General features: G+C 40.6%; 2 protein-coding genes across 6 annotated transcripts; one reads left to right on the top strand and one right to left on the bottom strand.

Moving 5' to 3' along the window:
- Positions 1 to 249: 249 nt before the first annotated feature.
- On the bottom strand, positions 250 to 27,983 carry pi4kab (phosphatidylinositol 4-kinase, catalytic, alpha b). Of its 5 annotated transcripts, none has more exons than XM_078251146.1 (55): positions 27,840 to 27,983; positions 26,768 to 26,884; positions 26,099 to 26,192; positions 25,792 to 25,880; positions 25,635 to 25,707; positions 25,238 to 25,500; positions 25,005 to 25,071; positions 24,546 to 24,691; positions 24,373 to 24,438; positions 24,158 to 24,254; positions 23,839 to 24,030; positions 23,627 to 23,727; positions 21,813 to 21,942; positions 21,240 to 21,369; positions 21,034 to 21,129; positions 20,746 to 20,929; positions 20,140 to 20,243; positions 19,857 to 20,025; positions 19,719 to 19,769; positions 15,482 to 15,590; positions 15,066 to 15,202; positions 14,841 to 14,974; positions 14,658 to 14,740; positions 14,488 to 14,558; positions 14,226 to 14,350; positions 14,050 to 14,131; positions 13,746 to 13,829; positions 13,326 to 13,415; positions 12,749 to 12,868; positions 11,840 to 11,854; positions 11,600 to 11,692; positions 11,347 to 11,503; positions 11,114 to 11,241; positions 10,825 to 10,983; positions 10,382 to 10,533; positions 10,150 to 10,257; positions 9,923 to 10,050; positions 9,649 to 9,807; positions 8,901 to 8,980; positions 8,551 to 8,750; positions 7,904 to 7,994; positions 6,336 to 6,503; positions 5,581 to 5,634; positions 5,348 to 5,468; positions 5,121 to 5,250; positions 3,545 to 3,688; positions 3,359 to 3,429; positions 3,160 to 3,266; positions 2,909 to 3,013; positions 2,629 to 2,754; positions 2,374 to 2,494; positions 1,832 to 1,991; positions 1,651 to 1,740; positions 1,458 to 1,541; positions 250 to 1,345 (listed from the first exon to the last, which is right to left on the bottom strand). In XM_078251146.1, the coding sequence occupies exons 1-55, from the start codon at positions 27,936 to 27,938 to the stop codon at positions 1,294 to 1,296; spliced, it is 6,306 nt and encodes a 2,101-aa protein (XP_078107272.1). In that variant the 5' UTR covers positions 27,939 to 27,983; the 3' UTR covers positions 250 to 1,293. The 5 variants fall into 5 exon arrangements, with proteins under 5 accessions (XP_078107272.1, XP_078107275.1, XP_078107276.1 ...); XM_078251149.1 differs by having other exon boundaries at positions 9,649 to 9,765; XM_078251150.1 differs by having other exon boundaries at positions 9,649 to 9,759.
- Positions 16,548 to 19,262, top strand: serpind1 (serpin peptidase inhibitor, clade D (heparin cofactor), member 1). The gene is made up of 6 exons (XM_078251151.1): positions 16,548 to 16,878; positions 17,237 to 17,880; positions 18,020 to 18,168; positions 18,275 to 18,399; positions 18,580 to 18,724; positions 18,869 to 19,262. Exons 1-6 carry the CDS (start codon positions 16,586 to 16,588, stop codon positions 19,058 to 19,060), a joined length of 1,548 nt encoding a protein of 515 aa, XP_078107277.1. The 5' UTR covers positions 16,548 to 16,585; the 3' UTR covers positions 19,061 to 19,262.

Here is a 27,983-nt window from a genome sequence, read left to right as displayed (position 1 = left end):
CCAATATATGGCAAACAAAAAAAACAGTAGTTTAAGTACAATATGTAACATTTCCGAATTAAAATGTCTAAAAACGACTACACTTATGTTATATATTTTGTTGAGTTGTGTACTTACATTATCCCATGTTTCCACCAATGTTCAAACTCAGAGAAATCTATCAAGGTAACGGTCATGATCCCACGCTACTTCACATCGTCACCCAACTCTGTCTTTTTCATAATTAATGAAACACCATCAGCAAGACAGTTTCTTTAAGTTAATAGATCTTTATTTGATTTCTTATCTTATGCATTATCATTCAAAAGGCATGAAGATAGAAAAGGAGACAGAAAATGGGCCATGGATATAAATATACAAAGTGGCAAAATCTTTACAATCAGTAACATTACATAAAGGCTTAAGCTATCCATATGGACAAGGGGCACAGCACTTTGGATTACTAAAGTTACTTTCACCACCAGAAGCCACATTGGACACAGGCTACATGGTGGTTAACCATGAAACTTCATGCAACTGCCCAACATTCAAACTGTGTCTTACCTTCATCCACAAACAATAGAAAAGTTACATTTATGTGCATTATCTTCCCTCCCCCTTTGGCAATGCTAAATATACAAAACTCAGCCCCAGTGTTTCTCTGAACTTGTGTTCATCGTTTCTCCCCTTGGTAACTGCAAATACTGAAACCCAAAAATACAGACGGTGTAACTCATGTATATACAGTCAGTCGTCACTGTTAAATACAAGACAAGTACCATGCCACAGATCAAAGAACTCAGACTGGTCCATTAAAAAGAGAAGCACAGTAGTACAGTCAAGTATGAGATGACAGAATAGGCCACATCGGTCAGAACTGAAACCGGTCTACTTCAGCTACTTCAAGTATCCAATTACATTTAAAACCCCATCTAAAATCAACAGCTCTAAGAACCCACATTCACAAACATTTTAAAATTGGCACAAACTCTGGTTAAGTATTTACTGAATGTGCAGATTACCAAGAGTTTTTTTCTCTAAGTGCACAGAAGCCAGTGCAATAATATAACAATTAATAACAACAACATTGATTTTAACATAACATAATAAATAAGGGAATAGACAACTGATATAAAGAAAATATGGTTTAAGAGGAAACAAGAAGCTAAAGCAAACACAAAAGACAACATCTAACAATCAGCAGAAACAATGAGCCACAATCTTCAATGTTGAACATTAACAAAGGCACATGCGCAAACGCACACACGCACACTATGTACCAGCCAATACATGCACATGCTTAGGCACAGACGTTTAGTATGGGATCTGGTTTTGGTAATACTGGATCATGTCGTAGGTTCTACTCCTGTGAGACAAAAAAAAAAAAGCAGTTGGACAAATGTGAATAATGCTTTCTGGAAACCAATATTAACAGGAAGAGAAGAAGAGTATGTGAACCGTTTCGGTTTTGTACTGACCTGTTGCTGAGGAAGCAGTTCTGGATGACTTTGATGATGAAGGAAGCTGCATCTTTCTCACTCAAACCAGGGTTGAACCGCTGCCTGGATGTGGGGAAAGAGAGTATGAGCAACAACAGCAAATGACATTCAAACTGCTTATTCTCATTCACATTGACACACACATGCAGACACATCAACACGCCTGACTCACTTGAGCAATTTGATGGTCTGTCCTCTGAAGCAGGGAAGGCCAGTGTCCAGCATGAGTGTAACCAAGGAGACCACTCCATCCATGTAGGGCCTGGTTTACCAGAGGAACTTGTCTTAATGTTACATGTCAGCCATCTTTATAGCACAATGAACACTCGCTTTTATCACTTCTGCATACTCACCTGACAGCCAAGTATCCCCTCACACACATCTCCATGAACCATTTGAAGGGTGTCGCCTCCATCTTCCCACCCATGATCATCACCATCTCATCGGTCAGCTTGATATCTGGCTCCCAGCCGAGGTTCCCACCAGGAGAGCTTTCAAAAATGAACCCGAAGTCTAGAAATACACAAACAAACTTTTTTTTTTTTTAATGCTCATGTATCATGTAACATGAAGATAATGTAGGGCACTATCAATACAAATACAATTACTCAAAACATTTGGTAAAGACTGCAGACAGAATGATTAGCTTAGGTTACAGAGGGTTATAATTCCATTATTGTCTCAACAATGGACTGACATTTTCAAAAAATAGTCAAAAGTTTGGATGCACTTTGAGAATCTTAAGACAATCTGTGCTACCAACCATTTTCACATTTTTGAATGTATCTTTCTACCTTCCAGGTAGCTATTTGTTTGTATCAGTATATAAGATAGTTAGGTCTAAAAGTCAGCTTAAAACCTTTTTAAGATTGGTAATCCATGACACAATACACACCGATGTGGATAAGGTGGCCCTGGCTATCCAGCATGATGTTGCCGTTGTGTCTGTCTTTTATCTGCAGCAGGAAGAGCAGCAAGCTGTAAGCTGCCATACTGCGGATGAAGTTGTACCGTGCCTGAAAAGAGAAGTGTTCGAAAGAATATCAGTTAAACTGTTAGTAAATACAATATGTGAGCACTGAGACATACTGTATGGTAGAGTATTACAGGTGTAAATGACCGACTGATGACTGGAAGAGCCTGCATTTACCTTCTGGAACGCTAATGTGGATTCATCTCCATACTGGTTCCTGAAATAGTCGTACATGCCGAAGTCAGTCTGTCGGCCCAGCTGGTCACGAGACTTGCAGTCTGGGATGCACTCGATCACTCCACACTGTGGTGGAACATCAGAAAATAGGAAGGATGAGAAGTACATAGATTTCAGGGGAGAGTTAGGAACAAATTTAAAAAGAAAACATTTGTTTTGGACATTTGCTCCTGTCAGGAAGTAATATAGAGTAACATAGTAAAGTTGTATATGAACTTACTCCAGGCGCTGTGGCCACCACCCTGTAAGGAAACACATAGAGATCCAGGCCGACCAGCTGGAAGATGTTCTTAAACAGGCTGATGATCTGAAGAGCCAGCATGTCCTGTGAACGCAAAGGATGTAATTGGTAAGGAAAGGAAAGTCAAGCAAAAAAAAAAAAAAATCAAGTCACTTCAAAAGGAAGATATCATGAAATAGAGGGAAGATAGCAGTGCAGTAAGTGAAGGGAGAGGAGTGTGAAACTGAGACCTGTCTGCAGTCGTCTCCCACTTTAAAGATTGCCGCCTGCCAGCAGATTCTCTTGGCCTCCTCTTCACTCTTCACCTCATCTCCAGAATCTGAGCAACACTTCAGACCTGAGGGGAAGATGTCATGACACGCTGTTTGTCTGTGCACAACATTTGAGAAATAAAATATCTACGGTAAGTTCATTTAACATTAGCAGTACCTTCTTTTTCCAGCTCACTTACTCCACACCTCCTAACTTTAAACTTGGCCAGGTAGGGAGCTTTGGCAGCACTGAATAGAGGGGGACAAAAAAGTGCTTTTGTAAGTTCAGTGAAGCTGTCATATTTCTTTGTGAATTCTGGTAATACTGGTTATGAGCACTATAGAAGATGGTTTTGAGGCCCACCTCTGCATGGGGGTCCCAGACTTGTAGTCTATATCCAAAACTATGGCCTCTGGGTTACTAGGAAGATAACATCCGGGTTGGACTTTGATCTGTGACATGGCTTCCAGGCAGGCCCTCTTCCTCTCCTCCCCTTTGGGAAAAGGTCTGATAAAGACAAACAAAAACAACTTGAACACACAGTTTCCACACTTCTATGACTCACTTTACTGAGAATAGCATGCATGGGTATCTCACTGAATGACTTCAGACCATAAGTGACAGTCGGGCTCTGCTGTTATTCACAGAGGGGAGTCACTGGGGAAGAGAGTGATAGAGAGTGGAAGCCAGGGGACAGTCCAAGTTTTTTCTCCAGATAGTTGCAATTAGTGCTGTAATGAGGGCTGAGGGGGATTTGTCTGCCGCTAGTGGGCTAACAAAACACCCTCTGTTAGAGCCAGCAATAATGGGGCCTGTCACAAAACTTCCAGACCGGTGCATAATCAGAGAGACAGTACAGCAGCCAATAGCTAAATAAATGAACAACAAAGGGATTTAGAGAGTAGACCACAGGTGGAACGAGGAAGGGAAATGAACAAAACATCTTGGCTCAGGGGAACACTTGTTATCACTTCATTAACACCTTGAAGATCACCTACAGGGTTTCGTTTAACAGTAAAGTTCAACTGTAGTATTACTTTGAGGCCTTCCTAAATGTTGCTAGTTTCTTTCAATGTCCCAGTCAGATTATGAGTGTATTATACTGCATTATTACTTGAGATGGCATTTAATTGAGGAAGATCGTATAAAATGATAGAGCCAAAACATGTGATGAAAAAGTGATAAAACGAGATGATGATGACGATGATAGGACAATGGGATATAAAATTAAGCGAAGCAGAGAGGAGAAGACAAATAACTCAAGGTTATGTCTTATAGTAAATGGATTGCAGATCTATGCAGGCCTCATTGCAGCCCAATAACAAAAGGAGCATTTCCTTTAGGGCAGTAGACAGCCCTTAATTTGTAAAATGGTTTTAAAAGCAGTCCCATTGCCCCCAAACAGTCCCGACTCTCACCTGCACTACTAAAACTTTCGAAAACACACATTTGAGTAAATGTTCACTGTGATGGAACCTCAACCAAATTCCAGATGTCTGAAAAACTGATACTTATACTGAAGTGAAACCAATGGATATCTGTGGGAAATCAATCAAAAATATTATGTTTTTGGAAAAAGTGCAGCAGTAATGCAAAGAATATGCTACTGTAACTAATGGCATTAAACATGCTAAATGCACAGTAATGTCCCTAGAGTCCCTAGAGAAGCCAGTTCACTTCCTGGGCACTGCCAAGGTGCTCTTGAGCAAGGCACCGAACCCCCCCCCATCCGCTCAGGGTGCCTGTTCAGCAGTCGCAGTCCACTCACTCTGACATCTCTCCATTAGTGCATGTATAGGACCTGAGCATGTGTGTGTGTATTTCAGGCCTGTGTATAGTGTAACAACAGAGTGTAAATTGCAATTCCCCCATTGGGGATCAATAAAGAGTATAAATTATTAATTAATACATAACAAAAAAAAGTGAAGTGTGTTCATACTTGATAATGGCTGACACATTGGTGATCTTGTTGAAGAAGTCAAACTCTCTCTGGTAGAAGTCTTTGGCCGGACCAGACAGAGAGCCGGTGATCTCCTCCACCATCTGCTCCAGCAGCTCACCTATGTCAGCTGCAGGGAGAGAGAAGGTTGTAGGTTCTTGTACGTTCACTTGTTGTGGTGTAGATGTGTTGAGTCAGTAAAGAGATAGTGAGAGTGAACATCTCACGGTCTTTCTGGTTTCCTTCCTCGTCCAGGTATATGTTGGTCTTCATGTTCCAGATGAACTGGTGAGCCAGCAGCTGAGACTTCTGAGCGGCCCACAGAATGTACTCTCTCACATAACCCATCTACACCAGGTTGTATAAGGAAAGCAAGACAGGGAGAGTTCTGAAAATGTCATAATCTGAAGATTTGTGGGCTTTAAATGCATTTGCGGACTCAAAAAAAGCTGATATTTACCTTGTCGTAACGAAGCGCTTGGACAATTTGAGGAATGTAAAACAAAATGGCATCCTAGAAACAGTGGGAAAAAATATTTTACAAGCAAGAAAGAAAAAAAAAAAGCCATAAATGTGTCACTGCATACATATGAAACACACAGTCCCCTAAAATAATGGGCTTATTAGTCACAGTTTTATCAAATTGTATCAGTGCTGTCTGAACACCATTAGGCAGAAATGGAAGAAGTACTCAGGTCGGTTATTTAAGTAAAAGCAGTTATACCACAGTGTAGAAATACTCTAACACATAAAAGTCCTGCATTCACAACTTTACTTAAATAAAAGTCCAAAAGTATAAGCATCAAATGGCCCATTATATATATTAAAGTGATGTACACATTAATGCATTGATAATTATAATCCAATAAAAATATAACTATATTATTATAACTAGGAACTAAGGTTATCAAATAAATGTAGTGGAGTAAAACACACAATATTTTTCTCTAAAATGTAGTGGAGTAGAAGAATAAAGAAGCTAAAAAGTACCTCAAAATAGTACTTAAGTACAGTACTTGAGTAAATGTACTTAGTTACTTTCCACCACCTGCCATTGGGCATATTAGCGTGAATTACAGACCCCTGAACATACTACTACCATCAACTCTTTCTCACACTTTTAGCAAAATCAGTTCTGATGGTGTTTAATACTATATGCTACTTGAGGAAATGACAGCAGCTGATTGTGTATGCGTTATGTATTTATGAACGTACAGGAGGAAAGGAGCGGAGTACTTTGACCCCGTACTGGGCTGTGAGGGGGTGAGGAGGGTACATAGAGGAGAAGTAGGACAGTCCAGTTGGGGGATCTGCAGGGGCCCAGCACAGGACATGACTTAGCTCTGGAGAGTCAGCATCAATTGTGTGCCACGTCACAAGGAACTGAAGAAAAACAAAAAAGAGAGAAAGTAAATTGAGAAATATATCAAAATTGTTTCATGTTCAATAATTTTTTCTGCTCCTCTTGCTTGATGAGTATCATCTACCGAGTCTTACTAGTATCATTAGTGTTATTTATTCTCCTTGCCATATTATGTTCTTTACAGTAACATTATAGTTTACTTTTCAATTCTACAATTGCCATAGACAATATTATTGTTGTTCTGTTACGTAGTTTTGTGCTATTTATATGTCCGTCAGATACATGTTGTTTACCAACAAAAATGAAAATGAAGTTAAATAAAAATAAAAAATAAATGATTCAGGTTCAAGGCAACATTTAAATCAATACTCTCATAGGTTCTACTATTATGTGCAGCATGCATCACAGGATCCATATTTCCGCATCAATCTGACGCAAGGTTACGACCCCGAGCCTGACGGTGGGCTAACTAGCCTCCAGAGGAAACTGTGTTTATTAGTTACTAAAGTGACTGGAATAAACAACTATGAGATGTCAAGGAGGATCAGCCTATAAATTATGGTGGCCTTTGGGGAAGGCCGTGCTCTGCCTCCCTTGCTTCTTCTTCAGACAGGTAGGAGGCTCATTAAGTGTTCAGTCAGGGAGACATAAATGAAGAGGACTAGAGGAAGCTAGGGAATGAGACTTAAACAACACCAACATGTCTTAAGGGGCATGATTATGGCCACTCGAAAGCAAAACACTGAGTAACAAAAACTACTTTTTTTCCATTTAAGTTTTGTTGTAACTTAACAGAAATGTAGTGGTGGTAAAAATTAAAAAGTCAGGTCAGAACATTTCAAATCCTTAAAGTCAATGGCTGCCAAAATTGGATGACTGAATCTATACCTATGGCTATAGATGATTGCAATGGCTCAATATAGTGTGTATTCCAATGCAAAATGAGGTCAAGAAAGGGTTTTAATCAGAACAGATCTTTAACTTACATAATCCAAATAAGAGAAGGAAAAGTAAGCGCAGAAAACATTAGGAATTTGTCATGGTATAGCTACAGCAAATAAACCTCACACCATGTGGCTATGTTAGTAAGCATGTAGGAAGTTATGCTGTCTATTTGCATAACGCCTTCTGTATCACACATGCACAAGCAGAGTTTGGCCACACAATATGTAGGGCTCATTGTGCTAGTTCCTATATATAGTGTTTCACTTTCTTTTCTTTTTTCAATGTTGTCCAGCTGCTTAAACCTTGAAACTCATCGACAGTTACAGAACTTAAACCCACTTTGTGTAAGCTTGTCCCAAGATTTTATGATTATCTGCTCTAAATACTTCAGAATAAAAGCACCATGAATGGAGCTAAAAAGATGGCAGACACAACCGCCATCCTGTTATCTGTAGTGCCAGGCGGGGGACCTCACCTTGACTGCTTCTGGAACATCACACACAGCAGCCGGATCCAGTCGCACTAGGCGAGTCACCTCTGAGACAATCGCCTCTGTGTTTTTAAATCTGAAAAACAAAACAAAATGTTATAGGTGCATCCCCAATACAGGACTTTATCTGATCAGATATTTTACACTTGTTATGTCATAAACGTGCATGTATGTGTGTATAAAGTACATTGTGTATGAATAAAGTTGGTGTTTTGTTTATTTCTTATCAACAAAAGGATCACTTAAATTACAGTCCTGTAACTAAGCCATAGTGTGTGTAGCAGCTATTTGTTGGTGAATATATTATGCACAATAAATGAAAAGGTAATATTTGCATTATCTGTTGAGGATACTTTCAATCAGCTAGAAATTGTAGCTGTTTGCACGCATTAACGGTGTAAGATGATTTCATACTGAATTGTCTGCCACCTTTGTGTTGTAGTTAATCATTCAAATACTTCTTGCTGCAGTAGAGGGCAATAAAGTGCAGATGGTTATGGGATTTCAACTTAAAAAACTGTTCAGTTTGGATGCTATTGTTAAAGGTTTTTTTGTGAGACAAAATCTATTACACTCTCGGTTTGACATTGATTGAAACTTGGGGATGTATTGCATTTTGTTTCTCTGTGTACCTGGCAGGCAGCTGCAGGGCAAGGTACGGTGCTATGCTCCAGGCCAGGTTGATATTGTCCTTCCACTGTTTCTCTGTCAGACTGATGTATTTGGACCTCCAGTTAGCAATGCTGGTTTCCACTGACTGTTCAGTAGCAATAGCAAGCTCCTGAGTGGATAACGGGTTGTACCATATTGTCAGCCGCTCAATCTCGCTGGCCTAAAGAGAGACATAGAGGGGATGGGATTCATAATAATTCGCCAATAGGATGTCAAGTATACAACTACATGTAGAAATGTTTGATGTAATTGTCTCTGTTACCACATATTTGTGATTATAGATAGTGGATGAGAAAATTTAATGTCGTACCAGTAAAGCCAGTAAAAGAGTCCGGCGTTTCATGTAGTACTTGTGCAGCTGTGTGCCTCTGTTGCTTTTTTTAGACAGTCCTGAAACAGGACAGGAGCAATACATTGTGACAGCGGAAATATTATATTATTGACCTATTTCATCTATAAATAAGAAGCAGATGTAGGTTAAGTTTCACTGTGACCATCTTTGCAACATATGGTGTGTTCCAGCACAGCTGTTGTAAGTTTATCCTGTGTAGGCCTGCACGATAAAAATATGAATCACGATTTTTTTAGCTTAGAAATGATGTCACGATTCTCTGCCACGATTTTTTTCTCACGAAGTGTAATGTTTATTGCACAGATGAACCATGACAAAACAAAACAAATTGGCAGTACCAAACAGATTTTTTTTTGCAACATTGCGCATCATCACAAGCCTGTAAACATAGAGGCTTCAATGAATAAAGAAAATAAAGTACATACTGGCCATTTAAGTACAGTAGGCTACCAAAAATAGTGACATATAACACATTGAACTAAATATGGCCCTGATACAGGCTCTATCTGAACTCCTTGAACATGTCTTTACATAATTAAAACATGTTAATGTCAATGTCAAATGCTTTCAATAAATTAATTGAAGGAGAGAAAAAAAATAAAAATAAAAAAACGAAGTCATTTAAAAATTAAATTGTGAACAGGGGTGAATCGAGATCGCGATTTTATAACGATTTATCGTGCAGGCCTAATCCTGTGTGTTTTACCTGATTTCTTGGATATGGTGGACATCCCAGAGGACAGAGGGTAGGTGTTGATCCATCCCTGAGTCACCTGCTGCCTCTGGCCCATAGTGGCATCAAGACTGTTCCTGCTATCTGCCCCTGCCACAACAGACAGGCTGTTCACAGACATGTCTTGAGGATCTACACAAAGGAAAATCAAATCCACGTATAAGGTGTGAATTCTCTGGCTATGTGTTAGTTTCTAATTCTGTTAATATTACTGATAAAATAAGACCACTGTTGTACTGTGTTGTACCTGGGGGAACCAGCTGGTTGGCAGCCAGATACTTTTTGTCAGACTGCAGGCTGGCATAGAACTTGATCATTATACTGATGTCTTCTCTCAGCCTCTTATCAGTCTGAGTGGGAAATTTGGGAGTGGCACTACACAAATACAGAGATGGCAAAGAAGTTAGTGGACAGAGAACTTGTACAGTTTTCTTTTTTGCCTACAAAACAGATTTGAACAATATTTTTTCCTACCTGAAGTAGTCAAAAGCTGATGAATAGATCTTCTCTCGCAGAACATTTCTGATGGTGGCATTTGTCACAACATCAGAATGTAGAAGAGTCAGGCCCAAAGTCAGCAGTCTGAAATAAAGCAAAGTGATGACACAATAGTCTTATCAAGTTTAGGATTTAGGATTTCTGGCAGCTGATTATTACAGCATTTAAGATTAAACCAATTTGCTGTTGTGATAATGAGACACGGTACCTAAATCTTGGTCCAATGGCAGCAACATGTCGGTTCAGGCTGCTTTTGGGCCCTCCGACACTCAGAGAAAGAGATCTCTGCAAAATGGAGGTGAAAATCTCCACCTGGTCAGCACTGCTGTACTTGGCTATCTCAAACCTCTGCACCAGAAACTGGAGGGAGAAAATAAAGAATGAATAAAGATGTGACAGTTTCCAACCCTTTTACCCTTAAAATAATAAAACTACATTTTGTAAAAAATGCATCAACATTACAGAGCCTTTATTGTAGCACCATACCAGTGAATTAGTGAACATGAGCATGCTGTGTGTATTACAGACATTTACTTTTGTTATCTCTCGATACTGAAGTTTGAAACGACTTTAACGGTAACAGTAAGTTGGCAATAGTGATGACAAAGAAATTAAATACAAAGCAGTAGTTTATGTCTGCCTGTCACTGACCTCTATCCAGAGGAAGTGAGGGATGACATCAGGTTCACAGGGCGCAGGTTGACTCTCCTCTGATACAGCCAGAGGGCCGGCCTCTACCTTAGCCTCCGAAAACAAGCCCATCTTCAGCTCTACTGTCATCTGCCAAGCTCCTGCCATCTCCCGCATAAACTAGGCAGATGGAGGGGGGGGGGGGAAGAATGAAGAAGAAGTTCTATTCTACAACATGTCTCAAATCAAGATACACATTCATGTAACAAATTATTCCTATGATTTTATGAAAAGTGATAAATATACTCACTGGCACTTCCACCCCGTTGTGTGCAGCCAGGAGCCATTCCCAGCAGGCGATAGCAGTTTCCATGCCATGTTCTGTAAACATCTTCAGAGGAGACCAACACAGATGGTGCAGGAGCTGAGGATTGCAGTCTGAAAGACAAAATATAGAAATGTCCATACTGAATTTATAAGAAAAAACCAGCACCATTGCAGAAAGACATTCAATACACAACTAAATGACGCAGAGCTGCTCACTTTTGGTAGTTATAAGCAAAGCGGCCATCTTGAACATGGCCTGGGTGAAGGCCTCTGGGTCATTTCTGTCCAGAGCACTGGTCATCTGATAGATCATCAGCTTGGTGAGGTCTGACTGGCTGTGAGTAGCCTGTGAGAACTGGATCATACCAGCCACCTGCACAGCACATAAACAGACAGGTATGGATAATACTGTCTGCAGAAAGCATAGGAAAGTCACATATTCTTAATTTTTATTATATTGAGACTTCACCTCTCCTGTGTAGCGGTTGCGCAGGTTGAGGGATGCCATGAAGTTGGAGTAGTCCTTCTTCACGCATGCAGGTCTCTCTGTCAGCTGGGTGGTCTAATGAAAAACACAGTTCAGGGTCCACTTAGGGCAACACAGACACAAGCTAGGAAAGCAGATTTGTAGCTGTACTGTAACACTTCTGGCTATACTGAAGCTATCATGCCTGAGCCCTGACTCTCTGTATTTAGAGATCTGACCAACCTGAGGGAAAGCAGCCTATGGTTGGCCACATGGTGGAGGACAGCACCAGCATAACCAGTTAGCCAAATGGGCAACCAGCCAACCAACCCACCCGTCCATTGCAGGTAAGTAACCAGGTAACCAGCAAATCCGCAAACCAGCCAAGCAACCAGGTAGGTAGTTCGGTGCAGTTTAACAAAGACAAAATACAACAAATGAAGCAAATGAAAAGACAGATATAGCAAAATGCAAGCCCGTGAAAATAAACGCACTGCATAGCAAGCAAAAAGATGTCACACAGACTAGTAAGCATGCACACATGGACATACAATGCTGTAAATAAGACTAGACTCCGAGTGTTTCCAGAACCATAGAATATAATAAAAGACATATATGTGCAAAAAGGATACAAGACACTTCTGGTCAGTGTTACCAAAACTGCAAAGGCTTTGACAAAGCAACTTAATGGCACATTTGTTAACCGAAAAAGCCAATTATGTTGGACAAATGTTAATAAGCATCCAATCAACAAGCCTGTAAGGCCAAAGCAGTCTGTTCCAATGATGTTACAAGTACTTCGTCCTTCTTGATGCCTCAGGAAGTGACAAGGCATTTCTTACTTCCTGAGCCATCCTCAATGCTCTAAAAAAAATGTAAATGTCCTTACAAAAATCTTTGGTAGGACTGTAAAAACGGATACTGTGCTTTTGTTGTTGTAATGTTCGATAATGTGTGTCTAAACAATGTTTTCAGTATTTTTTTACGTGACATACTGACATTTGTTCTGCAGTCTTTAAATATGATAAAATGTGACAGGTAGCTCGGATTTACCTCACCATTAATTTGGGCTGTGTAGTGTTTTCTAAATTCAAGACCGCCCTTAATCTGGGGAAAGGGCCCGTGTTCCCTGCATGTGTGTGTGAGACTCACGCCTAGTGTAGTACTCTGTCTGTTGTAGCCTGCAAAGTGCAGTATGCTCTCTGTGGCCATGGCCAGGCCAGTGTGCTGGGACAGTCCCGACACCCAGTTCTGATGCTTGTTCAAGTACTCCTGCACAACACACAAAATACAGGTAAGATATAGGAATGGAGAAAAAGAGAGATCAGGCTGAAAAATAGAAGCAGTAATAGAACAATGACAAATATCCTCTATAGTCAAAATATACAACGACTTCCCTAAATTATTATATAAGTTATTGTAGCCGAAGCAGTGTTGCTTAAACTATACAGACATGCAAAGTCAGCTGTGAAGTTCAGACTTTTAGTATTAACTTTCAAGACCATCAATGACTTTTCTTAGACTTACTTCCAGTATAGCCAGTATTTGTATAGTATTTTGCTTCGTTTGTTAGTTTTGCATAATCAAAAGGAATTAGTAGCTACAATTAATATAACCCCTCTAATTAAGTGTGTGCTGACCCTCTCTTAAACTCCCCAGCTCTGTTGATTTTTCTGATGCCATAGAAGAGATCTCCACTCTGAGGAAACATAAAAGTAAAGGAACTCACCTGTAAGTGGGACTTTGTGACTGAAGGGGCCCATTTCATTGCCTCTTTCAGGATCTCACCACAGCGAGCAGCAAAGTCCTTCACTATACTCTACAAGGAGATAATGAAACCAGAATGTGACCATTTAAGAAATACAAAAGGGCTGTTAGACAATCAATTTCAATAAAATGTATCCCTACACATGTTGAGATGAGGCAGACTCTTCCTTAGAGATTGCTATTGGTACATGAATTTAAGAAGCTTATGTCATGTCATAAAAACATCAAATTAAAATCCATCACAAAGGATAAAATAGCTGATGAACAGATTAAACAATCCAAAAAGAACAAAGACTGAGCAAGAAAGAGGCCACAACTGTCTTTAAAAGCAATACTGTGTTGTCCTCTAGTGGTCATAAGTGTAACAACAGTCCAAACTCACCTCTCTGGCCTCATATGTGTCAGGAACAGTGATCCTGTACGGGGTGTCTGGGATGTCATAGTACGGCTGATCCTTGTGGATGTCCTAAATAAACCGAGAAGGAATTTGTTGCAACTGAAGCTTATAGGTGCACCTATCTAAACACTTCCCATGCTCTTTAAGCAAAAATGATTCAAACTCTGCTTTTGTTCCACCACAGAACACTTTTATTCTTTGACTAATAATGTTGACAAAAAGCTGCACCAGAGGAGAATATTCCACAATGGCTCTGTGTTGTTCACACCTGCCCTCCACTCATACTTACAGCACTTAGTGATAGAGAGAGTGTCTGCAAAATGTCCAACATGGTCTTCAACACACGACCGCTCCAAAGCAGATGGGGGAATCTAGTAAAGGTAAAACACATGAGAAATAGGATTCATACGGTTTATAACATGATGGGAAAAAAAATTTAGGCAAACAAGGATCTCGGACACTCACGTCTCAGCCAATCCAGAAAGGTATTTGTCCGCCACTCTGCGAATCCTCTTGTGGGTGTGGTTAAAGTTGATCAATAAGAATTGGGCATGTCGCTCCAATTCCTCCTCGTGCTCTTTGGTCTTGGGCTAAAAACATGAGAAATATGATTTCATTGTTATTCAATGATACTGATAAAAAAATAAACATACAGTCAACAAGACGTCCAAGCCTTTCGAAATTGTTTACTATCACCCCAAATTTGAAGAGAAACCATACTATCTACCTTCTCAGCCATCATCTGGAGAAAGACATCAAACACCTTATCGCTAACACAAATAATGCACTGCATCATGCCTACGAAGAAAGAAAAAAAAACAAGGGAATTTGAGAAAATTAATTACACAGCATGAGGGGAAAAAAAAGGCCAGAGATGAACGGGTGTAAAGCCCTCACCAGATTTGTCTTTCTGGATGGCTTTGTCTTCAAAGTACCGAAACATGACCTGAAACCTGTCAGGATCATTGGATCGTAGCATCCTGCAAGAGTGCAAGAGAAAAGAGAGGTAATACAAAGTTTCATAATCTGACCTCACAATGAACAATGTGAACCGGATACAGAAGTGTAAAAGGAGCTGACCGCATGTATTCCAGTCTGTAGACTGAGAGCAGGTACGTGGACATGGCAAAGTCGAGCTTGTTAATGAGGGCAGATCCTTCAGGAGGTGGGTCAAGGAGATTGCTGATGGTTGCTCGCAAATCGCTCAACTCAGCCTGGTGGACAGAAACGGACGATTAAAAGATAAGTCCTGGTGTTTCTGTTTTCAAAGGTACTGGGGGGGGGGAGTCTGTTTATGTGCTGTACCGGCGTGACTGTATCATTTTTCAGGGCAGAGTTATATTGCAGTTCGGAGCGAAGAGGTTCTCCACTGGGAAAGGTGAGAAGAGGAGACGTGGTAGCAATCTCGCACACACCTTCATACCACTCCTCTGGCCAAAGCCCTGAAAAGACAAAATATATTCATCCAAAAAAAATACAGGAAGCCCATGGACTTCAATGACACTGATGTTGTATGCTAATATTTCAGATTTGATTAAGGTATTTAGAGCTGTGAAAAAACACTCTTCATATGTTTTTGGTTATATTTGGGTTGATACTGATGATAGAAAAAGCCAAACATCTGTCTTTATCTCAGAAAATCAGACCTCTCCTACTCATTTCGAGTGACATGGTGCAGAACTTCTGACTAAACATGTAGCATTCTGAAATCAGTTGCTCACCTGATCCTTCCACAGCAAAACCCATGACCACAGAGTACAACCAGAAGTCCCTGAACAGCTTCTGGAGACGGGGCTTGGCCTCTTTTATTGGCGGAAGCCGCCTGGTCAACTGTGAGTTAGAAAAATGAACACAGAAAATGGTGAAAAATGCAGAGCAATTAATGTTGCAGTACTCAATTCATCACATTCAGTTTAAAGTGAATCTTTAGGAGTGGCAAAATGGGAATTCCTACAAATAAAAATAGCTTAAATCTTTTTCGATATGCTGCACACTGAATAAAGATACACAAATAAAGTGAATAAACAACAGCAAAATATCTCTTACCAGACTACAAGTCCTTCAGTAGGTAATTAGTATTAAATCCTCTTAACAGATTAGCTGAATTGTGAAGAGTTAAATATTTTAGTCAGTCACAGCACTTTTTGGTCTGTTTGATCTGGTCTATTTGTTCAGGAGGAGCCCACATCAAAGTTCAGTTTTGTATTCAATTCTTTGCTCTTAGTCCTACAAACAGGAGCAACACAGCACTTCCCGCCAGCACAGTTAAGGTAAGACATTTTACAGAGTGAGATTGCTATTAAGAGAGTTTTTATGTAAATTTGTTTGTATTTTTAATTCAATTCAATTTATTTATAGTATCAAATCACAACAAGAGTTATCTCGAGACACTTTACAGATTGAGTAGGTCTAGACCACACTCTGTAATTTACAAAGCCCCAACTATTACAGTGATTGCCTCAAGAGCAAGCATTAGCAGTAGCTATTGCGACAGTGGCGAAGAAAAACTCCCTTTTAGGAAGAAACCTCGGACAGACCCAGACTCTTGGTAGGCGGTGTCTGACGGCACCGGTTGGGGGTGTGATGAACAGTGGCAATAATAGTCATAATAAAGATAGTGGAACAGTGACCACAATGGTAGTCGTAGTAGTTCATGACATAGTTGGGCACAGCAGGGCGTTATGGGGTGTAGTGTGGCGCAGCAGAGCATGGGTGGACGCGGCAGGACGCAAGTAAATACATGACTTTATTCCTACAGATTTATTAAAACATAATTTTATCGAAATCTTCTAAATGTTGATCAGATGATTATTAGGCCATACTAAATGTCTATTCTCTCTGCCTCAGCCTTCAGCATGTGGGTCATCACCGTCATGTCTGTGGCCTGTCTGCTGGTCAGTCCATCCCTGGCTGGGATTAAAGACCTCAGCTCTCACTTCACTGACCCTGAACTGGAACCCAGAGGCTTTGAGCCAGGGGGGGCAGTGGATATAGAGGCCATCCCCTTGGAGTTCCACAAAGAAAACACTGTTACTAATGACCTAGTTTTGGATGGCTTTGAGGATGAAGATTATATTGATTTTGATAAAATCCTGGCTTTGGGCAGTGACGACTACATGTGAGTATTAACTGTTGTTACTTCTGGTACATTATATCAAAAATAAAATGTTAAGAAAAGAAGTTGAGATGTGAAATAATTTAAAAGAAAAGAATTTAATATGGTAGGCCGAGACAACTCATTTACTTAGTGCCCACTTAGTTTTGAAGTTTTATACTTAGATTCTTAGAAGAATAATTATATGTATGAAAGTTTACATAAACATGTCTGAAATAAAAATGTTTATGCATCCAAAAACAGTTACTTATAAAGCAGCTACTGTATAAGTGCTTTTAGTCTTTCGGAACAAAATACCTAAACAAATTTAGAGTAATTCTACTTCTGAATAGCTGGATGCTGAGTTTACGATATGTTTCAGTGAAGGGGATGAGATAGATGAGATCGCCACACCAGCCCCGGACATTGACATCTTTGCCGAACCCTCTGACCCAAAGATCCGCCGTGCCAGACTCCTACGGCTGTTCCATAGTCGGTCTCGCCTCCAACGCCTCAACATTGTTAATGCCCATTTCGGTTTCAACCTCTATCGAAGTCTTCGTAACGACGTCAACCAGAGTGACAACATCCTGCTAGCACCTGCTGGAATCTCTGTCGCTATGGGGATGATGGCTCTAGGGACAGGACCTGAAACCCATGATCAGCTCTATAAAGTTCTGGGTTTCGCAGAGTTTGTTAATGCTAGCCATCACTACAACAACACAACAGTGCATAAGCTCTTCAGGAAGCTGACGCACAGGCTCTTCAGGAGGAACTTTGGTTACACACTACGCTCTGTAAACGATGTCTACATAAAAAAGGATGTCGCAGTGAAAGATACTTTCCGTGCAGAGACAAAGGCTTATTACTTTGCAGAGCCGCAGTCAGTGGACTTCCGGGACCCTGCCTTTCTGGACAAGGCCAACCGTCGCATCCTAAAGCAGACCAAAGGGCTGATTAAGGAACCACTCAAGAGTGTGGACCCAAATATGGTACTGATGCTGCTCAACTACCTGTACTTCAAAGGTGAGTGAAAATCGGGACACACTCTGTCCTCTACCTACTTTCAAATGATGTGTATGTTGAAGAACTGTGAGGAAAGTAAAATGACAGCACATCTGTCTGCTGAAGTAAACATATGACTCTTACTTGTTTGAATAAACAGGTACATGGGAACAAAAATTCCCCAAAGAATTGACTCATTATCGCAACTTTCGAGTTAACGAAAAGACAAATGTACGCGTGCCAATGATGACCAACAAGGGGAACTATCTGGCTGCTGCCGACCACGAACTAGAGTGTGACATCCTACAGGTCGGTGGCCTCACAACAGTTTAACTTGGCATCTGAAGGGTGGCAATTTCCTGACAAACATGCATACTGGGATACATAATAATGATGTAAATGTTCTTATTTTTAGCTCCCTTACACAGGAAAAATCAGCATGCTTATTGCCTTGCCTAGGAAGATCACTGGCATGAGGACCCTGGAGCAGGAGATCTCTCCCACTGTTGTCAACAAGTGGCTCAAAAACATGACAAACAGGTCAGCAGCCTTCTCCCAAACAAAACTAATGAATAGCTGAGAAAGCACACTGTAAATAATAATATGCAATAAACGAGCACCTTAATAATTAAAGGCTTGGGTGAACATCCTACAAATGTTTAGACCTAGTGGCGATTTAAAAGCTATACCATGACAAAACTTTTCTATGGCTCCTTTCAGGACTCGAGAGGTGGTGTTACCTCGGTTTAAACTGGAGCAGAACTATGACTTGATTGCAAATTTGAAAGAGATGGGCCTCACTGACTTATTCCAGGAGAGTGGAGATTTCTCTGGAATGACCTCTGAAAGGGTTTCCATGAACTGGGTGAGTAAGACTAAATCAGTCATGAGGCAAACATCAAAACTAAATAAAAGTGTGTCGGTCATTCAGTCACCTGGACACCTTATCAACTGCAATCAATAACAAACTATTTCAAAATAATGGAAGCCTTCTAATCTCCTTCCCCAGCTGAAGCACCAGGGGACCATCACGGTGAATGAAGAGGGCACTGAGGCTGCTGCTCTGACCCAGGTCGGCTTCATGCCCCTCTCCTCTCAGATCCGCTTCACTGTGGACCATCCCTTCCTCTTCCTGATCTATGAGCACCGCACAGACTGCCTCGTGTTCATGGGCCGGGTGGTCAATCCTTCACAGAACTAAACTAAACAGCTAAAATATACCCTTACAAATTCCATGTTTGGTTATAATATCCAACTAAGACATTTCTGACTTTAATAGCTGGGTTATTGTTTTTAATAATAAATTACTGCTATTAGTACAATATGTATATGTACCATCAAGTAATGAGTGTGAGTGTAATGAATGTGTATGCAGTCTCTTACCTCACATTTAAACTTCATAATTCTCGTAATGTGAGTCTGTCGGAGTGACTCAATGATTATCTGTCTGTTAATGTTTTATCTCGTGCAATGAACCCAGTGAAGAAATGTGCTCAAAACTGCATTATATACATTCATACAGTCATTAACCTAATGTTGTACTGTAATAACACCAGAAAGACTATGAGAATACATGAATAACACAAGAAAGGGGATAATAAAATATAATACTACTAGCCAAGAATTTCTGTGAAAATTATAAGAAGAGAGCTTTAATGAAAACATGCTATCAATACATAATTTATTTTCTTATCATTATTAAATACATCTAATATATTTTAAAGAAAAACAAGGTTGTGCAGTGTAACAAAATTCAGCAGTGAACTGGTGACAGATGTTTGTACTGCAGCTAACAGGGTAAATATTTGTCGATTGTTCCCAAAAAAGGGCAGCAGTTTGTACAGACATCACATACTCACCACAGCAATCACCGGAATGAGGACTCCAAGATTTCCAGCACTACTTGATGCCTACGGGAGATAAAGAGCCATTACCAATTTAGCAACATTGCAACAATTTCCTGTTGTGTTCAGATGTTAATGCATTTAAGCACGTACCTTCAGCGCTGGCCCCTTGTCTGAGGCCCTCTCACTGGCTCTCTTTCCTTCCAGGCCCAGTTGGACAAACAGCTCTAAAAGGTTCACCATCAGCTCATCCACGAGTTGCTCCCCCTGCAGGTTGGCTGCAATGTTGGCCAGAGCATTTATCACTGCCAGAGAGCAGTGCCTAGTGGAGGAAAAACGGAGGGAACATTTAAACACAGTTCCAAAGAGACATAAATGTAAATAAGATCAACAAGACAACAACAAATATGTGATCAGGGTAAGAGCAGATGCTGACCTGTAGCCATGATCTCTGTAGTCTTTGGTAGCTGAGTAGACCACTGAGCTGGCCTTCACACTGATCTGCTGGAACAGGTTCCACCCCTCCTGGTACATGTATTGCTACAGGACAGAGAGGCAGACAGGAGTAAGACTGTGCATGCACCAGTAGGTTAAGTGTAAGTGATCTGTATCTGCTGTATAATTTCAGATTCTTTTCCAGTCCTTTGTTAATTGTAGTCTATCGCACTCTGGGTACACTGGCTGTCAAAACCCCCCGTTACACTCCAAGGGGTTGTCAACTAGAATACTTGAACCTATTCTTAATGCACATTGTACTGAGCAAGTAAACAGCAGCCAGCAGGTTTCTAGTAATTACAGCGTGTCAGCCCCTCTGGGTTAAGAAAAAAAGGGTTACATTACTTCTATTTAAGCAACAGTAATACAAAGTTCAGTCTAATATAACATAGTTACTATGAAATAAATCTGCATTCCCTCACCAATGGTTTACACATTTGAATGATCCCCTGGCGCTAATGTAATGGCCCTTCTCAACCATAAATGTATCAAAATAATGGAGGCAAGATGCCCTAAAAATGTGTTATCATTGTATCTTTGAACTCACATTTCCTGTAATGACCATGCAGCCAAGCTGGTCGATGATGAGGACATCCAGCTGTGATGGAGGCTGGCAGAACTTTTGTTGAAGGATTTGTAGGATGTGCTCCATGACTTTAGGAGTGTCTCTCAGAGCCACTGCAATGTGGCCCAGTGCTCGAATGGTGTGGTCTGGGATCAGATGGGCATCCCTGGCAGAAAGACACATTTTATTTTTAGAGTAGCTGTTCATCAAGGACTTGAAAATGAATACAAGGCACAGTGTTGCTTTTCTTCAACCGGAAATGTTGCTTACTTGTCATTCTCCTGTGAAATGTATAAACGGTTGGACAGACTAGCCAGAAAGGCCTCCACTATCACATTGTCCATGGTCAGACCAGCTTTCAGACATCTGAGAGATAAGAAATACACTCAAAGATGAACAATGAAAGTTAAAAAAAAAACAAAAAAAAACGTTAGAATCTTATCTTCAAGTCTGTGGCTGTGCCAGGTGTGTCTGACCTGCATATGTTGTCAATGGAAATGTCTCTGAGCTGCTCGTACATGGACGGCTGGTCTTTCCTGTTGGACAGGAGGTTGAAGGTGGACTGAGAGTGCTCATTGGTCACATTTATCCTAATTTCTCCTGTGCCTTAAATAAAGAGTGACAAGAGCACAAAGACAAAAACATCAACAGAAAGAGCATTAAAAACAAGCAGTTTTAAATCTATTAGAATTTAAAACATTGTACCCTGCACAGAAAAGAAAAAAAGGCTGATTGTACTCTCAAATGTAAAGCGCATGTTATCTTTTAGAATCTAACAAATTGGCAGCTAATCTATGAAAAAACAGTACACTGTGAAGAACCAGTAACCCGAATTGCTTTCCAAATCTCTGTACTGTATTTGCAGCAGCTAATCAATGAACACTCTGTTCAGATCAATAGTGGATTAGCGCTGAATGTAACATAGATGTATATCTGTCACTGTATCATCTGCTACAGCACTTTTGTCCCATTTACTTTTGGCTCTGATCATTTGTGCTGTATTTGGGATAAGAATGTTCCTTAAATAATAAATAAATGAATGAATTTACCTGTGTTGCACTGGCTGTGATACTTATAGAGTTTAATAAGAACAGGGGAAGGAACCACCAGGAAATCCCTAAGAGAGGTAGTGGCAGAGTGAGCAACTACTGGAAACCTCTCACACAGACGACCAAGGCCCTGAAACAGAGGGGGAGACAATAAGAGAAATTGCCCAATAAATAATAGAAATGTATGACCTTGCAACACAGTTTTGGGTCAGCTTCAAAACCAGGATCACCAGGATGCTCACTTATTGTCCAATTTTAGACCAGTCTCTCATCTGCCTTTTCTTTCAAAGGTCTTGGAAAAAGTTGTTTTTATACAGTTACAAGCCTTTTTGCAACAGAACTCTGTGTTTAAAAAACTTCTATCTGATTTCAGATCACGTCACAGCACTGAGTCTGCACTGCTTAGAGTGCACAATGATATTGCCTTGTCTGTAGATGCCGGGAATCCTGCTGTTTTAGTGCTTTTGGACCTCACAGCGGCGTTTGATACAGTGGACCATGCATTCCTCCTATCTCGCCTTGATCAGTGTGTAGGCATCCGAGGCTCGGCACTTCAATGGTTTAGCTCCTATCTGGCAAATACGAGCTTCTCTGTCATGATTGGTGACTTCTCTTCGTCAACTGCTCCTCTCTCCTGTGGGGTACCCCAGGGTTCAATTTTTGGTCCCATCCTGTTTTCCGTATATATGTTGCCTTTAGGGGCTATTATAGGAAAGCACAACCTGTCTTTTCATTGTTATGCAGAGGATTTGCAAATTTATTTGCCTATGAAACCGAATGACAGTGTCGCACTAGACTCCCTGCTTAGCTGTATTAATGATAATAAGTTGTGGGTTTCACAAAACTTTCTTCATTTGAATGAAGCTAAAACTGAGTGTATCATCTTTAGTACTTCAGGCACGCCAAACGGTCCAGCTTTGAGTTTGGGAGCCCTGGCCTCATACCTTAAGCCACCTGTCAAAAATCTGGGGGTTAGTTTTGATTGCAACATGAAATTTGATAAGCAAATCAGCAATGTTGTTAAAATTAGCTTTTTACAGCTTTGTCTCCTGGCTAAAGTTAAGCCTTTTCTTAACAGGCATGAACTAGAAAAGGCGATTCATGTTTTCATTAGTTCAAGGTTGGATTATTGTAATGCTCTTCACGTTGGTTTGAATCAAACCTCCATCTCACGACTTCAACTTGTACAAAATGCTGCTGCTCGCTTTTTGACAAATGCATCTAGGTGTGCACACATCACTCCCGTTTGCTACACCCTACATTGGCTAACTGTGCGTTTTAGAATCGATTTTAAGATTTTATTGTTTGTTTTCAAGGCCTTAAATGGCCTGGAGAACAGGTATTTGTCCAAGGTCCTCAAATCAACTGGTTTTAGAAGTCCCAAGGTCAAGGTATAAACGGAGGGGTGATCAGGCTTTTGTGGTTGCTGCCCCGAGACACTGGAACAAGTTACCCCCTGATATTCGGACGATTACAGATGTAGCTCTTTTTAGGTCTAAACTCAAAACCATCTGTTTAGAATGGCTTTTAATACGTAGTAGTGGTGTGACAATTTCCCTCTCCTATTTCTATGTAACCTTTTCTGATTTTACTGTTTTCTATGTTTCATTCTTTTTATTGTATGATATGTTCTATGATATGTGTTTTATTCTTGGTTTCTGATGTGAAGCACTTTGGATACCTGCTGGTTACTGTAAAGTGCTATGTAAATAAATGTTGATTGATTGATTATTTTTAGTTAAGTCATTTTCTGCAACATTTCTCTTCTATTTGAGCAAATATGTTAGCGCTCTGGCTACATTGCAGTATAATACCTGTAAGCAACAGATGAGCAGGGGCATATGAGCAATGATGACTTTACTGGAGGTTTTCGACTGCAGCTTCTCTGACAGTTTGGTGCACAAATTCTCAGCTCCTGAAAAAAAAAAAAAGACACCAGGAAAGAAATGTAATGCAACCATAAAAAATAAACATATCCAGTATATGACTACTGAACACAATGCTCTGCTCTTCTACAATTGACTACCTTGCTCATCTTTGACAGCCCACACCATGAGGTCCACGCAGGCAGCGTTGGCTTGGCAACGAAGCTTGAGGGGGCTCTGTTCCACCGGCAACCCTCCCGTGTCATAAAGTACCCGCTGCAGCTCTGATTGACTGCTGCTAAACTGTTCTAGTACAAAGTCATGCACTTGCCGTACAAATGCTGGCTGCAAGGCTGAGAAACATGGAGAAAGTATGAACATTTGACAAAATATTCTACTTGATAGACCACAATAAACAACAATAATCGCAGGACAGTGGGGATTTAATGCATAATAAATAAGCTATCTATGATGCTTTACCTTTCATGTAGTATAGTGTGTCCCGCAGCATTTTGAACACACACACATAGAGAGTGTCACTGAAGGTTTTGTAATAGAAGTTGATTCCAGGATTAGACTAAACAACAAACAGAAGAGACAATGACAGAGAAGATTATTTAACTGATAATGGCATAAATTTAACTTTGAATTTACCATTTACAATTTTTTTGTACAGACAGTGGTTACATAGTTACCTCTGTAACCTCCATCATAGTAGTGTCCAGAGCTTTCAAAAACGAGTCGGAAACAAACTTCTTCACCTGTAAATTGCCGATACGCACAACCACTGGTAAAGATGCAATATACGTGAACGGGATGGGAGACAACAGATGCAGTATCTTGGTAAACAGGAAGTGGGCTACTGTACCATGCCCAGGAGCTGTCGGAGCAGATCAACGGGCACCTCCACCTCGTTTTCAGTCCCCATGAAGAGAGGAGACACTGAGAAACTCGAGCTGACTGTAGAGAAATAGTAGTCAGGATCTACTGTGCTGCTGTCTGGGAGGTAGGCACCTAAAATGAAAGAGCCCAAAGGACATTAAAAACACCCTGGATCCATAGTATGTGGTATCAAGCAACAAAAGATTCACCCAAATTAAAAAAAACTTTAACTGTATGCATGACTGTATCATTACAGCATGTGCGATATGTCTGCAGTGTACCCTAATACATATCATCCATTTTGGATACATACAAGTGCAGATACGTAATATGCAAGTAACTAGTTGTTACATAATGCTGATGACTCAAAATGATATGACATAATCCAGGTTTACATTGGCAAACACAAATCTAATCAAAGCTGCTTGAGTTCCTTGAGTTTTACCTTCAAAGTAATGCGGGCCAGGGGCTGTAGGAGAGCAGGGAGAGTGGCCTCCTGGATCTGTACAGACCTATGAGACACCACATTACAGAACATTTATTTAACAACTAAACATAAAGTCATTGAAAATGACTCTCTAAAGTATGTGAGAATATTATGACTCTGCAGTCACCTCTAATTGTCTTGAACACACAAAACATCTGAATCCAATCAGCTTCATCACAACATATACACACCTGCGCAGAAGCATCCAGGTTGGTCCCAGTGGATCTGCGCAGAGTTTCACTCTGGCACACTGTAAGCAGCGAGGATGGCATGATAGAACGAAATTCATTGAAGGATCTGCGCCTCACACCCTCCGTTTCCTCTGTGACGCAGCGGGCCGGGGGCGAATCTTTGGGGAACAGCTTGGACAACAGGGCTTCGTCTGTGTAGCTGTAGCGTCCAAATGCTCGAGTCATGCCGAGCAGGCTGGGGACAGTATACCTGCACAAGTAGACTGGAGGCAAGACAGCATCTGTGAAGCTTTCTTGTGTTTTGAAGTACTGATGTTATGCACCTTGTTGCCTTTGTGTGTGTGTGTGTGTGTGTGTGTGTGTGTGTGTGTGTGTGTGTGTGTGTGTGTGTGTGTACCTTTGTCATGATTATCAGGTGTTTGGCACATGTCCTGCAATGACTGCATGACCTCCATTATAGCGTTCAAGATCTGGAGGGGAAACAATAACTTAGCACTTCACTGCAATGCAGCCTAACCTAGAAATTATATATTATGACCACTTTCTAAACTGACCTCTTGTCGGGAGTCTGGGTCCCTCTGAGCCACATCTGCTAAAAGAGTCACTAGACAGTAGCTGAAGTTTTCTGCGACTGGGAGATATTCTGAGGAGCAGAAAATGACAAGACAAAAATACCTACAGTTGAATGTCACATACGTGTGCAGCAAGAAGTGGCATTTTATGGATGGATATTAACACTATCTCAATATGTCTTGAGATAGTATTGAAAATGAGTAAGAATATTACTAAGTGCACAGTTACAGCAAGTAAATAGAGGCCATTGTAAAACAAAGGGCCCCACTATAAGAGGATTGTTCTCACCCTTTCCTTTCTTTCCCGAGCTTTCTTCGATCCATTGGACCCGAGGTAGCCCTCTCAATAGGCTCAGCAAGTAGGAAACAAGTATGTCTTTGTGCTGCCAGAGTGAAGAAAATGATTACATACCACAAACAACTGCACTGGTTGGCACAGAGCAGCACGTTTATTTGCCTAACAAGCACTGATAAATCAAAAATATGAAGTTTTAATTATTTATTCCAACAATCAATCAAATCTGGATCAAAGAAAATATATCAAACATTACTTGAAAAGTGAAGCTACCATCTCTACATAATCAGATGGCAGTTAAGCTTTCCACCCTGTGTGTAAGTGTGATGAGGTTAGAGGCTTACATGGCTAGCTGCATGTCTAATCGCCGGTTTAATCAGATTATGGGAGTAAGCTTATCATGGTGATATATGTGATATACTGTATACGTCCTGCTGAGAGGCTGGTACCAAAAGCAGACTAAAACTACTGATATAATAAAACTAATAACGTTTTAATATGTCATGCTACTGCATCCCTTTGTAATAAACTCTGTAAATTGAGCAATGTTTGGATCATATTATCCATTAACTGCCAGGACAACCTAAATATCAAGTGATGATGAAATGCACCCACTGTGTTAAAAAGGCTCAACAGCTCGATTTCTTACTGACGACCACCCACCTGTAAGCCAGATTCCACCAAAAACACAGCCAACGCAATAACAGCATCTCTGCGACGCACATCTAGAGTGAACACACCGCGGACTTCCACTGGACACATACATTGTAGCTTCTGGACCTGAAAGAGCACAAAGTGATCATTCATTTATGATCTTGAAATAAACTTATGATAGACATCAGACAGATATGCATTGAAAGACCTGCTTGAGAGTGATTGCATGTTCCAGTATTGCATTTTGATCTTTCTAGAGCTATACCAGGAATATTAGGAAACTGCACTATTAGTTTTGTACATATATTACATTTATGCACACTGGTCTTGGGTTACACATACTTTATATATATCTTTCTAACTCTGTATTATTTTTACCCCTTACTCCCTTCTGTGGATCAATAAAGTTTACTGTTGCTATCAAGAAGGCAACCATAATCTACTATGTTGCTGCCCACTGTAACTATGTTATCATGATACAGGTATTTATGATATTCAAGACAGTCACCTCACTATGCCTTAAAAAAAACTCCCACACACCTAAAAACTGGACATTAGATAACCCATACACTCCATAAAACAGCAAAACTCTGTGTATTGATGATTGCCTATATGTTTTGTTTGATAGCACCAAATTTAAATATTACTTTACCCAACACAGCTCTTTTTCACTATACTCTGTATTGGACAAAGAGCCCGTTTTGATTTTGACCTGAAGATCCCTGCAACAGGTATATACCTACATATCATGCTTAACAGATCGCACTGTGTGAGCATTTCTCTATCAACCTGTTTGACTGTTTGCAGTGCTGATCAAGCCTGATGCTCTGCATGTCTGATGTAGTATTAGGCAACACACAAGCAGCGACGCCACTTTCTTCTGCATTGCTCTCTTCTTCTATTACAGGGAAAAGACCCAGCTACAGTAATGTTAGCTTGGCTGTAACGTCAGTGATCAAAATAAGCCACCGCCTGTGCGGAAGCGGAGCTACATCCTGAACAATTCGGTTGTTAAACGGTCCTAACGTTGGCTTATTAATACACACGTGTTTTGAGCTCACTCGGTTTTCTCCTTTCTCACCTTTTCGACCGGTGCGGGACTGTGGGCAGCTAAAGAGCGGGCCAGCGACAGGACTGTGTTGAAGTAAAACCCTCTCGTACCGCCTCCCATTACAGACATGTTTACCACTAACGCTACATCAAACTAGCGAGGAAACAGACAAGC

The sequence above is a fragment of the Sander vitreus genome, chromosome 5, assembly GCF_031162955.1.
Source record: "Sander vitreus isolate 19-12246 chromosome 5, sanVit1, whole genome shotgun sequence".
Lineage (NCBI taxonomy): Eukaryota > Metazoa > Chordata > Actinopteri > Perciformes > Percidae > Sander > Sander vitreus.
This window is presented reverse-complemented; position numbering and strand designations above follow the sequence as displayed.

Excerpts from the sequence above, each read along its gene's own strand:
- serpind1 (XM_078251151.1), top strand. The coding sequence starts at position 16,586 with ATGTCTATTCTCTCTGCCTCAGCCTTCAGCATGTGGGTCATCACCGTC. Across the intron at positions 17,881-18,019 it reads CAACTACCTGTACTTCAAAG|GTACATGGGAACAAAAATTC; the intron begins GTGAGTGAAAAT and ends TTGAATAAACAG. Across the intron at positions 18,725-18,868 it reads AAAGGGTTTCCATGAACTGG|CTGAAGCACCAGGGGACCAT; the intron begins GTGAGTAAGACT and ends CTCCTTCCCCAG.
- pi4kab (XM_078251146.1), bottom strand. The coding sequence starts at position 27,938 with ATGTCTGTAATGGGAGGCGGTACGAGAGGGTTTTACTTCAACACAGTC. Across the intron at positions 23,728-23,838 it reads GGCTGTCAAAGATGAGCAAG|GAGCTGAGAATTTGTGCACC; the intron begins GTAGTCAATTGT and ends TTTTTTTTTCAG. Across the intron at positions 3,689-5,120 it reads AATGTGTCAGCCATTATCAA|ACCTTTTCCCAAAGGGGAGG; the intron begins GTATGAACACAC and ends TGTCTTTATCAG.